Source organism: Narcine bancroftii, chromosome 2, assembly GCF_036971445.1.
Source record: "Narcine bancroftii isolate sNarBan1 chromosome 2, sNarBan1.hap1, whole genome shotgun sequence".
Classification (NCBI taxonomy): domain Eukaryota; kingdom Metazoa; phylum Chordata; class Chondrichthyes; order Torpediniformes; family Narcinidae; genus Narcine; species Narcine bancroftii.
In genome coordinates this window covers 372,054,915-372,070,922 of record NC_091470.1, presented here as the reverse complement: position 1 = coordinate 372,070,922, position 16,008 = coordinate 372,054,915, and the positions used below count along the sequence as shown (strand labels likewise).

The 16,008-nt window shown below is 48.1% G+C and overlaps 1 protein-coding gene across 6 annotated transcripts in view; it reads left to right on the top strand.

The window, feature by feature from the left end:
• The window catches only part of LOC138755880 (acid-sensing ion channel 2-like), a 151,084-nt gene that overhangs the window by 85,978 nt on the left and 49,098 nt on the right, over positions 1-16,008 (top strand). For all 6 annotated transcript variants that reach the window (XM_069922629.1, XM_069922633.1, XM_069922628.1 and 3 more), the window contains exon 3: positions 12,254-12,810. In XM_069922629.1, the coding sequence (XP_069778730.1) occupies positions 12,254-12,810 (557 nt within the window). The remainder of the gene's footprint in view (positions 1-12,253; positions 12,811-16,008) is intronic.

The window sequence follows — 16,008 nt, the reverse complement described above, 5'->3', positions numbered from 1 at the left end:
GCGATGAGTACACAAGGAATGTTTGACGGCTCTGGGACTGGACTCCTTGGAATTCAGAAGAATGAGGGGCAATCTCATTGAAATATTTCAAATGTTGAAAGCCCTGGTCAGAGTAGATGTGGCAAAGTTTTTTTCCCATGGAAGGGGAGCCTGGGACAAGTGGGCCAACTTCATGTTTCACAGGCACCCATTTATTTAAATCAGAGATGCAAAGGAATTTCTTTAGCCAGAGTGGTGAACCTCTGGAATTTGCTTCGAAGGGCAGTTGAGGAGGCTAAGTCGTTGGGTGCATTTAAGGCAGAGACATGGGTATCTTAACAGTTAGGGTTTCAAAGGTTATGGGAAGGGAGGGGAGTGGGGCTGAGTGGGAGAATGGGTCACAAGTGTGAGGTGATGCATTTTGGAAGGGCAAAGGAAGGACATTCACAGTAAATGGCCGGGCCCTGAGGAGTGCGGAGGAGCAGAGAGATCTGGGAAAACAGATACGTTGTTCTCTGAAGGTGACGTCACAGGTGGACAGGATTGTAAAGAAAGCTTTTGGAATCTTAGCCTTTATAAATCAAAGTCTTGAATGCAGGAGTTGGGATGTTATGTTGAAGTTTTTTTTTAAGACATTGGTGAGACCAAATTTGGAATATTGTATGCAGTCCTGCTCCCCTAACTACAGAAAGGATGTTAATAAGATTGAAAGAGTGCAAAGAAGATTTACTAGGATGTTGCCAGGTCTTCAGGAGTTAAGTTACAGGAAAGATTAAATATTCCTTGGAGTGAATAAGAATGAGGGGAGATTTGATAGAGGTTTACAAGATTATGAGAGGTATAGACAGAGTGGATGCAAAAATGTTTTTTCCATAGATAAGCATGTAACCATTTACAGCACAGAAGCAGGCCAGTTTGGCCCCTCTAGTCTGTGCCGAACATCTTCTCCCACCTAGTCCCACTGACCTGCATTTGGCCCATAATCCTCAACACCTCTTCCATTCATATAACCTATCCAACCTTTCCTTGAATATTAACATCAATCTCACTTCTCCCATTACTGCCAGAAGTTCATTCCATACCCCCACTACCCTCTGCGTGATCTAGTCCCTTATCACATCCAATTAACACCTTTACCTTTTGTTGGTCTGGATTCCTCCCCCGTTCTTTGAATTCTGAGACTTTCTGATATCTCCTGCTTCTACCTTTTCTGAATTTTCCTTTAAGGACGGGCTCACGCCCGAAACATCGGCAATATATCTTTGTTTTTATTTTTAATTTAGACATACAGCCCTGTCTCAGGCCAATTTAGCCCTACAAGTCTGTGCTGCCCAATTTACACCCTATTAACCTACACCCTGGTAATTTTTTTTGAAGAGTGGGAGGAAACTAGAACGCCCAGAGAAAACCCACGCAGACATAGGGAGAACGTACAAACTCCTTGCAGACAGCGCAGGATTCGAACCCCGGTCCGGTCCTGATCGCTGGTGCTGTGAAGGTGTTGTACTAACTACCACACTAACGGTGCCACCCTGTGGATGCTAAAAAGATCAGCTGAGTTTCTCCAGCATTTCGGTGTGTTTACTACATCACAGTGTCTGCAGTCTCATTCCACAGGACCATTGGAACAGCAGAGAGGATCACTAGAGTCTCCCTTCTCCCCCACCCATTCAATGCGATCTACCAGGATTGTTGTCTGAAGCGGGTGTGCAAAATTGTTGAGGATCCCTTTCCCCCCTCCCTGCACGCAGCAACTTTCAGCGGCTCCCGTCAGGAAAGAGATACAGGAGTATAAGAAGTAAAACAAAAATCTATAGACACCGAGGTTGAAGTAAAAACACGACGCTGGAGAAACTCAGCAGGTCAAACAGTGGCCTTTATAGAGCAAAGATAATGCTACAGAACCAGTGTTTTGGGGTAAAGCCCTTCAAGGTGTGAGCAAGATGTTTGCAGGCCTCCAAACCATTATGTATCTTAACCTTGATGGGGCTCAAGCCCCAAATATTGGTGAGAGTGACCACAGCTTCCTTGAGCTTTAGTATAGCTATGGATAAAGATAAAGCAGATAAAATAGGATGTGCTTAATTGGGGAAGGACTAATTATGATGGGATGAGGCAGGAACTAGCAAGAGTAAATTGGAAACATGTTCAAGGGAGAAAGCACAGAGCTACTATGGAAGAAGTTTTAGGGACCTCTTGTGCTGGGTTCAGGATAGGCTTGTCCCACTGGGGCAAGGAAAAGATGGTAGGAAAAGGGAACCATGGTTGACAAAGCAGGTGAGGCAACTGGTCAAGAGGAAGAAGGAAGCTTATATTAAGTACTAGCAGGATTACTGCCGATGCCCGGAAATAAAACACTCAGTTGTTGATTACATGGTGAAAGCAAAATACCCAAAAAACTTCATGGTAATTCTGGATAAATATATATTTTCAAACACAATGTTTATATCCTTTGTAACAGAGATATACAATTCAAACAAAGTTGAATCTGTCAAAACAAACAAGGGCTTCATAGTTGTGGCAGGGTCCTTTCTGTCCAAGCCAAAGAGAGAGGATGTACATGGATATGAGGGGGTTGGAGGGTTATGGGCGGAAAGTGGGAGGGGGGAACTAGTGGAGTTGTTCAAGTGAACTGGCATGGACTCGAAGGGTTGATATGGCCTGTTTCTTAGCTGAAAACTGTTATATGGTTATAATAAACAATATTCTTAGTTTTTACACCTGGAGCATTTAAATAAAGACTGTTCGGGCTTCCAACACGTGAACATCCAACGTAGAACTGGACAGGCATATCGCTGGTGTCCTGTTTCCTGCTGCCTGCTCCTGTTTGTCTGGAAGCCTGAGCACTGATATCACTGTTCTATTTCCCACTGCCTGCCCCTTGCCTGTCTGGAGGTCTAAGCACTGAGACAGGCGTATCGCTGCTGTCCTGTTTCCTGCTGCCTGCTCCTTGCATGTCTGGAAGCATCATCAGCAGGTGAGACTGATGTTCCTCTATTGTCTCTTGCTTTCTCCTTTGACTAACTATGGGCTTGTGAAGAGGTTATGCCAATATTGCTTTGGTTTTTTGGGCCCATATTGAACTGGGTTTGGCCACTTGCTTTATTCTGAATGTACGTTGTTGCACAGCAACTGTAATTAATCAAGGTGTCATTGGTGCAAGTTCACATTTTTTGTGAACTTTTGAACTTCATATGACCTTAAAGGTTAAATTCAATGTGGTCATGACATTCAGCAGCAAATGTTACCTCCTTACTGAATCTCCTTGGACATTTCTAGAGTGCTCCATGTTGATTTGCATGGAGAACAGACAAACAAAAAGACATACATGCACAAATATATATTAGATAGGAAGCTGGAAAGAGGAAGAGCTCATGAGTAGTATATAGTAGCCAGGAAGGAGCTTAGGAAAGGATTTAGGAGAGCTCAAAGGGGTATGAGAAGGCCTTGGCATGCAGGATTAAGGACAATCCCAAGGTGTTCTATGCATATGTGAAGTACAGAGGGATGATGAGAATGAGGGTGGGGCCGCTAAAGGATAAAGGAAGCAACATGTGCCTGGAGGCAGAGGAGAGGTCCTAAATGAATACTTTGCTTCAGTATTCACAAGAGAAAAGGACCTTGATCAGGGAGAGGTGGGAATAGAACAGGCCTGTGTGTTGGACAATGTAGAGAATGACAAATGTAGTCCCTTTTTTAAAAAAAGGTAATAGGGAGAATCCTGGGAATAATAGACCAGTAAATCTTATCTCAATGGTGTGCAAACTATTGGAGATAATTTTTAAGGACAGGATCTTTGAGCATTTGGAGAAGTCCAGTCTACTCAGGGATAGTCAGCGTGGCTTTGTGAAGGGAAGGTCAGGCCTAACAAGCCTAATTGAGTTTTTTTGAGAAGATAACAAAAGAAATTGATGAGGGTTGGGTGGTAGATGTGGTCTACATGGATTTTAGCAAGACATTTGACAAGGTCCCCCATAAGAGACTTGTTCAGAAAGTCTGAAGGCACAGGATCAATGGAACCTTGGCTCTGTGGATAAAAAATTGGCTCGCAGAAAGAAAGCAGAGAGTAGTAATGGAAGGAAAGTATCTGCCTGGAGGTCGGTGACTAGAAAACTCTGGAGGTTGGCATCATGGTCTTCCAAGGTATGGCCACAAATAGTGACGTTATTGAGCTAGGAGAAGGTAGCGTTCAACCTGACTCATTTACCATTCTGTCCACCTGCATCTGGAAAATAGAAACCCCATTAGTGATACCAAAAGGGACCCTCCAGAATTGATAGAGACAACCGTTAGCCTTAAATGCCATATATGGACGGTCCTTGGAATGGACTGGCAGCTTTCAGGTCGATGGTCGAATAGACCCAATACTGCGCAATATCATTTACCATGTCCGAAATTCGAAGAATGGGGTATGAGTCCAGGAGTGTGTACCGGTTTGGCTATAATCAATTACTAACTTGGACTTGTCTTCCCCTTTTCCCATGACCACCTATGCTCTCCACATGCTAGAGCTAGGTTCAACGATACCTTCGTCGAGCAGACATGATGCCTCAGCCTTTATGAAATCTCAGTCTGTGCTGTACCTCCTGCTCTTGGTAGCAATAGGTTTACAGTCTGAGGACAGATTCGGGAAGCGAGGTGGGGGGGAGGGGGGGATTGATATTCATTGTGGAGGCTACATGTGGGTTCTGATTTTAGAGGCCCTCCATTCCGAACCGTTACAGAGGGGAGGGGATCAGAATACTCCAAGCTCATGTTTTTAAGGTGACACAGGAAGTCCAGACCCAACAACACCGGAGCACACAATTCATCAGTACATACAGAATTTCACCCCCCCCCCCCCAAACGACTATACAATGTACTATACAATGTTGTTGAACACACGTAGAATGCAAATGAGATGCAAGGAATATGCAGATAAAACACAGGATTCTGTTCACACTATGGTTAAATGAAAAAAACAGACAAATGCTGGAGAAACTCAGCAGGTCAAACAGTGCCTTTATGTAGCAAAGGTGAAGATCAGAACCAACGTTTCGGGCTTGAGCCCTTCATCAAGGTGTGAGGGAACATGAGAGATGTCTGAATAAGGGGGGAAGAGGGGTTGGTGAGGGTAGGAGATGATAGATGGGGGAAGAGGAGACTAGGCTAGGTGAAGAGAGAAAGGAAGTAGGAACTGGAATAACTAGTTAAAGGGGGTAGGGGAGGGGGGAAAAAGCAAGCTGATTTGTGGAATGCAGTGAACTCAATGTTCATGTCTTGGGGTTGGAGGGGGCCCAGATGAAAAATGAAGTGTTGTTCCTCCAATTGGTAGGTAGTCAGGGTAGGGTAGAGTGAAAGGTTATGGACAGACACGTGAGCTTGAGAATGTGACTCAGGATTTAAATGGTTGGCTACGGGGAGGTCGCTTTTGTTGTGGACGGAGAAGAGGTGCTGGGCGAAGTGATCTCCTAATCTGTGACTGGTCTCCCTGATGTAGAGAAGGTCACAGAGGGGGCACCGGATTCAGTAAATGAGTTCTTTGGAGGAACAGGTGAAGTGTTTGGGACCTCAGACCGTGGTGAGGGAGTAGGTGTGGGTGCAGGTATTACACCTCCTACGACCACAGTGGAAGGTGCCGCAGGAGGGGTGCGATGGGTGGGGAGGGAAGAGTGCACAAGGGAGTCACGGAGGGAGTGGTCCCTATGGAAGGGTGAGGGGGAGGAGAAGGAAAAATGTGTCTGCTGGTGGGGTCCTGTAGTAAGTGCTGGAAATTCCGGCAGATAATGTGTTGGATGCGGAGGCTGGTGGGGTGGTAGGTGAGAACGAGGGGGAATTCTGTGTTTAATGTTTCTGGGGGCAGGGGGAGCTAGGGCAGATGAGAGGGGAATGGAGGAGATGCAGGTGAGGGCCAAGTTAATAGTGGTGGAGGAGAAGCCACATTTGTGGAAGAAGGCAGACCCCAAGATGAGGTCTTCCAATCCAGAGCCTTTGAAATGTTTGCCTTCTTCAGAAAAAGCACTCCCTAGCACAGGAAGGGGCAGCCATTAGGGCAGGGGTAGCGGGAGCAGCTGGTCCTTGGAATGGGTCACCTGGGTGAGGGAGCTCACAGGCTTCAAGGTCGTCGTTCTTGAGCTTGCTTGTTCCAACGATTTGGCCAGTTCATTGTGGCCAGCCAGGTCCTTCTTACCCGATCGAACAGTCGCTGCCTCATGTACCTCGAGCAGACCCCCATGACTAGAATATCCCGGATCTGTTCTTCCTCACGAATGCGGCCTGCACTTCTTGGCAAGTGTCCACAGATTCAGCAGGTAGTCATCGATGGTCTCTCCAGGTTGTTGGTGACATAGAACGAGTTGATGCCTCGCTAGGACCTCATTTTGCTACCAGGTACCGAGCCTTCAAAGCCTCGAAAGCATACCCTTTCGTTCCTACCCTCAAATGAGTGCGGACCTCCTGAGTTCATTGGTGTGGTAGATGTCTCTGGTCGCGTTCAGGTAGGCCTGGAAGCAGTCTAGCCAGTACGTGAACTCCTCAGCCACGTCGGGGGACAGAGGGTCTATCAGTAGCAAACTTGGCTTGAGTAGCACTTCCATCGTTTAGGGAATAAGATAATAAAATTGTAGCGTGAATAAAAGCTCTCACAACTGGAGGGAGAACAAACGCTTTTATTAGCTTATAACTGAGGGTAGGGTCTTACAGTGAGTGGCCTTCAGAGGGGTTCTGGGTTTAGGCGGGAAACCAGGGTATGTGTGAGCAGATGGGGGTGGAGCTGGGAGGCGGGGCCAGCCAACAGCACAACCCACTACCAGTTCACTGCAGTGGTAGAGGCTGAAACTTTGGGGGCATTTAAAAGAGTCTTAGACAGGCACGTGGATGGAAGAAAAATAGAATGTTACATTGTAGGGAAAGTTTACTTTTTAAAAATAATATATGGGTTGGCACAAAATTGAGGCCCAAAGGGCCTGTACTGGGCTGAAGGATCTTTGTGGGTTATGTATCTTAACCTTGATGAAGGGCTCAAGCCTGAAACATTGGTTATGTATCTTTATCTATGTAATATAATCTGTTTGACCTGCTGAGTTCTCCAGGAGTATCAGAGAACATTACAATACAGGCCCTTTGGCTCTTGATGTTGTGCTCCTATGCATTCGTCTTAAAAAAAAGAACTAAAACTTATAACCCCTGATGTGCCTGTCGAAAAGTCTTCTAAATGCCCCTAATATTTTAGCTCCACCACCATCCCTTGCAAAGCATTCCAAGCACCCACAACTCTCAATGTAATTTTTTTTTTACCCTGACGTCTCCCTAAACTTCCCTCCCTTCACTTTGTACAGATGTCCTCTGGTGTTTGCTACTCCCACTGTGGGAACAGGCGCTGGCTGTCCACCTTATCTATGCCTCTCATAATCTTGTAAACCTCTATCAAGTCTCCTCTCATCCTTCTACGCTCCAAAGAAAAAAAGTCCCAGCTCTGTTAACCTTGCCTCATAAGACTTGTTTTCCAATCATTAAAAATTAATTATTAATTAATTACAGTACAGTAACAGGCCATTTTGGCACATGAGATGATGCCACCCAATTAACATACACCCTAGTACATTTTGAACTGTGGGAGGAAACCGGAGCACCCCGGCAAAAACACATGCAGTAAAGGGGAGAAAGTACAAACTCCTAAAGACAGCGCGGGATTCGAATCCTGGTCCCGATCACTGGTGCTGTAAAGGCGTTGCGCTAACCACTCCACCAACTGTGCTGCCAATCCAGACAACCTCCTGGTCAATCTCCTCTGCACCCTCTCCATAGCTTCCACATCCTTCCTGTAATGAGTGACCAGAACTGAACCCAATACTCTAAATGTGGTCTTAGAGCAGCCAGCACCATCAGACTGAGGATGGGCTGAATGACCAAAGGAACTCCTTACATTAACTATCCAAGACTCTCATATACATGAAAAAAAATCTATTTGTATAGATGAAATATTTGTCCTGGATATATATTGTCTGATTGTGTATTGCATCTGGTTATGTTTTGTACCGAGGACTGGAGAACGCTGTTTTGTTAGGTTGTACCCCTGAACCCTGGAGCCCATTCCCTGTTGTCCGAGACCCCCCCACACCCCTAGATCCCTCCCCCCTTTGTAGAACCAAAGACTTGTTGATCCAAACCAAGGCTTTTATTAACTAAAAGACTGGAGCTGATCACAAGGAGGTCGACCAGTCCAGAATGACCTGGTCTGGCTAGAAGAAATCCTTTAAGACCTGCCAGTAGGTGGCAAGGCTTTTATTAACTAAAAGACTGGAGCAGGTCACAAGTAGGTCGACCAGTCCAGAATGACCTGGTCTGGCTCGGAGCAATCCTTGAAGACCTGCCAGTAGGTGTGGCTACACTCTCAGCCAATCACAGTCATCCTACACGACCATCTGTACATATGTACATATACACATTGGTGATAGAATCTGTACTATCACACCCTTCCCAGATGCACGCCGCAGATCCCCATCCTCGAGATGCCCCTGCTTGCATTGAACCCTGTGAACCACCGACTGTAACCTACACAGCCTAGCTCACATGGTGAGGCTGGGGCTGCCTGCTGTGGGCCTGCTTGCTGCTGGTGCAGGGCTGTGACAGCCTCTTGGCCCTCTACCTGGAAGTACCACGCCCCCTCCCCAGCCTTGCCTTCCTGCTGTCACCCTATGCAACATCAATGCCACGCACTGCTCACGCCTCGAGTGCCGTGACCTAGTGCATGTGGGTGCACTGTTGACAGTTCGCAGCAGGCGGCAGTGCAGGGGCCGGGGGGCACTGACCCGGATCAGACACCAACACGGACAAGACCCCAGACACTGACCCAGACCAGACTCTGAGCTTGGGCACCAAAATGGGGCAGACTCTGGGCACTGACCTGGACCAGACCCTGAGCCTGGGCACCAACCCGGACCAGACCCTGAGCCTGGGCACCAACCCAGACCAGACCCCAGGCCCCGACACTGTACCGGACCAGACCACGGGCACTGACCCAGACCAGACCTTGGGCCTGGGTACCAACCTGGACTAGACTCTGACCCCAGACACCGACCTGGGGAACTGAACATGACCAGATCCTGGGCACTAATCCAGACCAGACACCGAGCACTGATCCAGACCAAACCCTGGGTGGGGCACCGACCCGGACCAGACCCCGGTGTTGCACAGTGACAGACCCGTCCCCACCAGTACTGTACCCTGGTGTTACCTAGTGACAGACCTGTCCCCACCAGTACTGTACCCTGGTGTTACCCAGTGACAGACCTGTCCCCACCAGTACTGTACCCTGGTGTTACACAGTGACAGACCTGTCCCCATCAGTACTGTACCCTGGTGTTACCCAGTGACAGACTGTCCCCATCAGTACTGTACCCTGGTGTTACCCAGTGACAGACCTGTCCCCACCAGTACTGTACCCTGGTTTTACACAGTGACAGACCTGTCCCCATCAGTACTGTACCCTGGTGTTACCCAGTGACAGACCCGTCCCCACCAGTACTGTACCCTGGTGTTACCCAGTGACAGACCTGTCCCCACCAGTACTGTACCCTGGTTTTACACAGTGACAGACCTGTCCCCATCAGTACTGTACCCTGGTGTTACCCAGTGACAGACCTGTCCCCACCAGTACTGTACCCTGGTGTTACCCAGTGACAGACCTGTCCCCATCAGTACTGTACCCTGGTGTTACCCAGTGACAGACCTGTCCCCATCAGTACTGTACCCTGGAGTTACCCAGTGACAGACCTGTCCCCATCAGTACTGTACCCTGGTGTTACCCAGTGACAGACCTGTTCACAATTTACATTAATGATCTGGATGAGGGGATTGAATGTAATATCTCCAAATTTTCAGATGACACTAAGCTAGGAGGGGTTGTGTGCACGGAAGAGGGGGTCAGGAAGCTCCAGTGTGATTTGGATAAATTGAAGGACTGGGCAGATACATGGCAAATGCACTACAATGTGGATAAATGTGAGGTTATCCACTTTGGTAATACAAACCGGAGGGCAGATTACTATTTGAATGGCAATAGATTAAGAGATGGGGAAGTGCAGAGAGACCTAGGGGTACTTGTACACCAGTCTCTGAAGGCGAGCATGCAGGTACAGCAGGCGGTTCAAAAGGCAAATGGTATGTTGGCCTTCATATCAAGAGGGTTTGAGTATAGGAACAAGGATACCTTACTGCAGCTGTACAGAGCCTTGGTGAGACCCCACCTGGAGTATTGTGTGCAGTTTTGGTCACCTTATCTACGGAAGGATGTTCTTGCAATGGAGGGAGTACAGAGGCGATTCACCAGGCTGATACCTGGAATGGCAGGAATGACTTAGGAGGAAAGATTGCGCAAATTGGGATTGTACTCGCTGGAGTTTAGAAGATTGAGAGGGGATCTCATAGAGACCTATAAAATTCTGGCAGGACTGGACAGAATGGATGCAGATGGGATGTTTCCAATGGTGGGGCTGTCCAGAGCCCGGGGCCATGGTTTGAGGATAATAGGCAAACCATTTAGGACCGAGACGAGGATGAATTTCTTTACCCAGAGGGTGGTGAATCTGTGGAATTCATTGCCCCAGAGAGCAGTAGAGGCAGGTTCATTTAATATATTTAAGAGGGAATTAGATATATTTCTTCAGTATAAGGGAATTAGGGGTTACGGAGTGAAGGCGGAGACGGGGTACTGAACTTTAAGATCAGCCACGATCTCATTGAATGGCGGAGCAGGCTCAAAGGGCCGAATGACCTACTCCTGCTCCTATCTTCTATGTTTATCTGTTTACCAGTATTGTACCCCAGTGTTACACAGTGACAGACCTCTCCCCACCAGTACTGTTCCATGGTGTTGCACGTGACAGACCTCTCTCCTCCAGTACTGGACCCCAGTGTTACACAGTGACAGACTTGTTCCCACCAGTACTGTACCCCGATGTTCTACGGTAGTTCTTTTTCCACTGGCATCTCAGTTAAATGGCCATGCAATGTCCTGGTTAAAGAAGCCATTTTTGCTGTTTCCACTGGGCCACTTTTAACCAGGACACAAACTGCTTTCCCACTGACCACATTTCATCCCTGGGGATCAGAGTCTACCTTAAACAATACAGGTGCCTAACCTTATATCTGGGATTCCGAACACCAGCAACCTCCAAAACCTGGCACTTTTTTGTTAGATGGCATTACACATAAGTAATGATGATTTCCTGTGATAAATTTCTCCATTTTCAAAGGGAGACCCCCCCCCCCCACCTCACCAAGTCCCCGAACCTGTGGGCACCCTTTCTTACCTTTGGTGGAAAGATGACTCTCAGCCCCCAGCACCCGGTGGGAGAGTAGCAGGTGGCGACGGCTAGCTCAATGCGGGAGCAATGGCAGAGCGGTTCCAGCTGGGTGGGGGATTATGGGTGGAGGGGGAAGGAAAGGGGAGAACTGGAAAGGGGATGGGAAAGAAAAGGTGAGCAAGTTTAGCAGAAACTTGTTGATGCCAGACAGAGGGGGCCCAGACAGAAAATCAGGTGTTGTTCCTCCATTCTGCAAGTGGTCAGGGTGGGATAGTACATAAGGCATGGACAGTATTACCGATCCACAGCACTGTTGCCAGGAGGAACTGCTTTTAATTTGCATAATTTCCAGCTCTTTCCGGGTGGTCGATGGTTCGGAAACCTCTGCCATCTCTTTGCCTTTCTCTTGCCCTGCCTGTCTCTTTCTCCCATCCCCTCCCCCTCAGCACTCCCCTTCCCTTCTTTCTCCTTCCCTTCCTCTCTCACTCCATCTGCCTCCTTTTCTTTCCTTTTCTCACACCCTCTCTCTTTGTCCCCTTTTACCCTCCCTCCCTATCTTTCCTTCCACACTCTCTCCACTCCCCTTCCCTTTTCCTCATCTCTCCTTTTTCTTTCCCTTCTCCCTCCCTTCTCCTCCCTACTCTCTCCCTCCCCAATCCCCTTTCTCTGCTTATTTCCACTCTCCTCCCCCTCTCCTCCGCACACTCCCCCCTCCTCCCCTCCCCATTCCCCACTCCCCTCCTCCCCTGCCCATTCCTCACTCCACTCTCCCTCTCTCTCCTCCCCTCCTGTTTGTCCCCATCCCTCCCTTTTCATTCCCCCTCCACTCCCTCTCCTCACCCCGTCCCTCTTCCGTTTCTCTTTGATCTCTCCCTCCCTCCCAGAAAACCTCCAGCTCTGTAACCTGACCCAGGATTCTGCTCTTTCTCTCTCTCTCTCTTCACCCCCCCCCCCCCCCCCTCCTCTGCCCTGTGTGCCTGCAATCCCAGTCTCAGTCACATCCCTGGGCTGCGGCAGAGAGCAGAAGATGCAGGAGCCGGAGAGCGAGATGAAGCCCTCGGACATCACGGCCTTTGCTGAGGCCAGCACGCTCCACGGGCTGAACCACATCTTCGTGCCTGGGAAGGGGTTCCTGCGTCGGATGCTCTGGGCCCTGGCCTTCCTCCTGTCGCTGGCCACTTTCCTGTACCAGGTAGCTGACCGTGTGGACTTCTACACCAGGTACCATCATGTCACCACACTGGACGAGATGGACAGCTCCAACATGGTCTTCCCTGCCATCACCCTTTGCAACCAGAACAGCCTGCGCAAATCCCGCATTGACCGCAATGACCTGTACTGGCTGGGCTCCCTGCTGGGCGTGGGCCCGGACGACTATGCAGCCTTCCTGCGGTCCATTGGGCAGGATCCTGACGCCAGGGGCTTCTCCCCCACCAGTACCTACAACATGGGGCAGCTGTTCGAGAGGGCAGGGCATGATATCAACCAGATGTTGCTGGGCTGTAGGTACCGCAGCGAAGAGTGCACCGCCGAGGACTTCACCACTGTGAGTCACGGTCCCGAGGGAGGGGGAAGGGGGCAGCTTCCTTCAGGGGTCAGGGGCTGGGACCTTTGGGGGGGGGGGGGGAGAGGACAAGGGTCCGTGGAGGGGGGAGAGGGGCCAACGTCTGCAGTCCTGTGCCTGTCCTGAGTGGCACAGAGGGGGTTAATCAGGCCCAGAATATATGTGGGAGGGGGATTCTCCTGGGGGGAGGGTATTCTCTGGGGGAGGGGAATTCACGCTCATACGCAAACACTGTCGCACTCAAACACACTCACATGCAGGAACACTCTTACACAAACAGCCACATGCAAACACACACACACACACACACACACACACACACACACACACACATATGCAGAATGTAATGCTTACAAATGTGAGGTGTTGCATTTTGGAAGGACAAAAAAAGGTACAACATACACGGTGAATGGTCGGGCACTGAGGAGTGCAATAGAACAGAGGGATCTGGGAATACAGATACAGAATTCTCTGAAAGTAGCATCACAGGTGGACAGGATTGTAAAGAGAGCTTTTGGCATCTTGGCCTTTATAAATCAAAGTATTGAGTACAAGAGATGGGATGTTATGTTGAAGTTTTACAAGTCATTGGTAAGGCCACATTTAGAGTATTATGGATAGTTTTGGTCACTGAACTACAGGACATTGATGATAAAGTGCAGAGAAGATTTACTAGGATGTTACTTGGACTTTAGAAACTGAGTTACTGGGAAAGGTTAAACAGGTTAGGACTTTATTCCCTGGAGTGCAGAAGGTTGAGGGGAGATTTGATAGCGGTATACAAAATTTTTTTGATTATAGATAGAGTCGACGCAAGTAGGCTTTATCTACAAAGGTAAGGTGAGATAAAAACTAGAGCACGAGTTAAGGGTGGAAACGGAAAAGTTTAGGGGGAACATGAAGGGGAACTTCTTCAGGCAGTAAGTGGTAGGAGTGTGGAATGAGATGTCAGCTGAAGTGAATGGGGGCTCAATTTTGATATTTAAGAAAAATTTGGACAGGTACATGGATTGTAAAAGTTTGCTCATGGTGCAAACTTAACTGTGAATAAACAATGAAGCAGAGAACCTCAATGCCAGTTTAAAATGCAAATGCTAGCAGGAGAGAGGGGTACTAGGAAAAGTCAGCGACTCTTCTCTAGTGCTTTGTTCTTTTTCCAAGATCAGTCTGAAAGGGGTCGACTTAACATAGTAAATTGGATCAATGCCTACTTGTAGTTTCACATGTTCTTTCTAATTGGAAACAGCTTTAGATCTGTTCATTAAATTGGAATTCGTAACAGTTACCTTGATCATTCAAAGACTTTTAATTAATTCTTATCTCTAATCACTCATTCTTGACGTGCCATAATTATGTCTCTCACAGATGTGGAATGTTGCAGTTCGGACTCCCTCACAGATAAGACAGGCTTTACAACTGATTTATGTGACTGCATTTCTAGGAAAATGAAACTTAGTTACACTACAGCTACAATACCATAATCCTTTGCATTCTATGTTGGCCAACTTTTACAGCAAAAGTCCCAGAATCCTTTACAATGCCACAACATCTGTTACGATGCCCACAAACTTTAAGGATGGGATGGGTATGGAGGACTATGGTGCGGATGCAGGTCCATGGGATTGGGCAAAATAATAGTTTTGCATAGACTAGAAGGGCCAAAGGGCCTGCTTCTATGGTGTCGTGTTCTGTGGTTCTGTACAAAGACACATGCAGACTCACAGAGGCACATTACTTGAGGCGCTGCCTCAAGACGGTGGCCAACATCATAAAGGACCCCATCACCCTGTTCACAACCTCTTCTCACTGCTCCCTTCGCACAGAAGGTACAGAAACCTGAAGACCAGCACCTTTAGGTTCAAGAACAGTTTCTTCCCAACAACTATCAGGCTCTTGAACTTCCCCCTTGTAACACTGATCAGGGACCGCCCTGAATCCACAAAAGGACAGCACTGAGAATTGTTAACACCCTCCTTTTTTAGCACCTGATTAACTGAATATTTATTTTTTATTAAAAATTATTTATCATCTGTTTTTAATTCTATTATGTATACTGCTATTTTTAAAATTGTTTTACAAGTACCTGTTCAGCTGCAGCAAGACAGAATTTCAATGGATGTCTACATTATACAATATGTTCGACAATAAATTCATTATCTTCACACACTCATATTTACAGCCTCTTACACACTCAGACCTGGAAAAACACACACAAAACCAAACACAGACACAGACGCAGCTGCAGAGATCTAGGCACACACATCTCTCTTGCACCAACAAACACCCTCTCTCACATACACATACCTACTCACATACGCGCACCCTCTCTCACACACGCACCCACTCATGTATGCATGCCCTCTCACGCACGCACATCCTCTCACGCACGCACGCCCCCTCGTGCACGCACACCCCCTCTCACGCACGCACATCCTCTCACGCACGCACGCCCCCTCGCACACGCACACCCCCTCTCGCGCGCATGCACACCCTCTCTCTCACACATACCTCTTATATACACAGAACACACACACTTACACCTTTCTCACACACATACCTCTCTCACACAGACTCGTCTCTCTCACACTCTCACACACATACACACGCACCAACACACATCATCCCCCCTCCCCCTTCGGATGAACCCAAATGTCCTTGCCATGCCCTTCCCTCTCAGATATCTGAGTCTAATCGATGGCCAATCTCCAGTTTCCCTCTCCATCCTCCCAGGAGCATTGGGCCCTATCAGGTTTGGAAACTAGAGTGCCCAGGGCTCTGGTTCCTGGAAGTGCAGAGAGTGATTCATGTCGATCAATATGCGCAGGCTGAGGGGGTGGGAGAGGCTCCCTGCTGGAGGGAGCCATCTACAATGGGCATGGCAGAGGCCCTACACTGGCAGCCTTGCATGACCCCTGGTGACCTCTGACCCCACCCCTGGATGGTCCTAATGATTTCCACCCTTCGGTTGCTGGGACCTGAGGAACTGAGTTCAGGGAAAGTTTAAACAGGTTAGGCCTTTATTCCCTAGAGCGTAGAAGAATGAGGGGAGATTTGATCAAGGTATTTAAAATTATGAGGGGGACAGACAGAATAAATGTAGACAGGCTTTTTCCACTGAGGTTAGGTGAGATACAAACTAGAGGACATAAGTTAAGGGTGAAGGGGGTACATGAGGGGGAA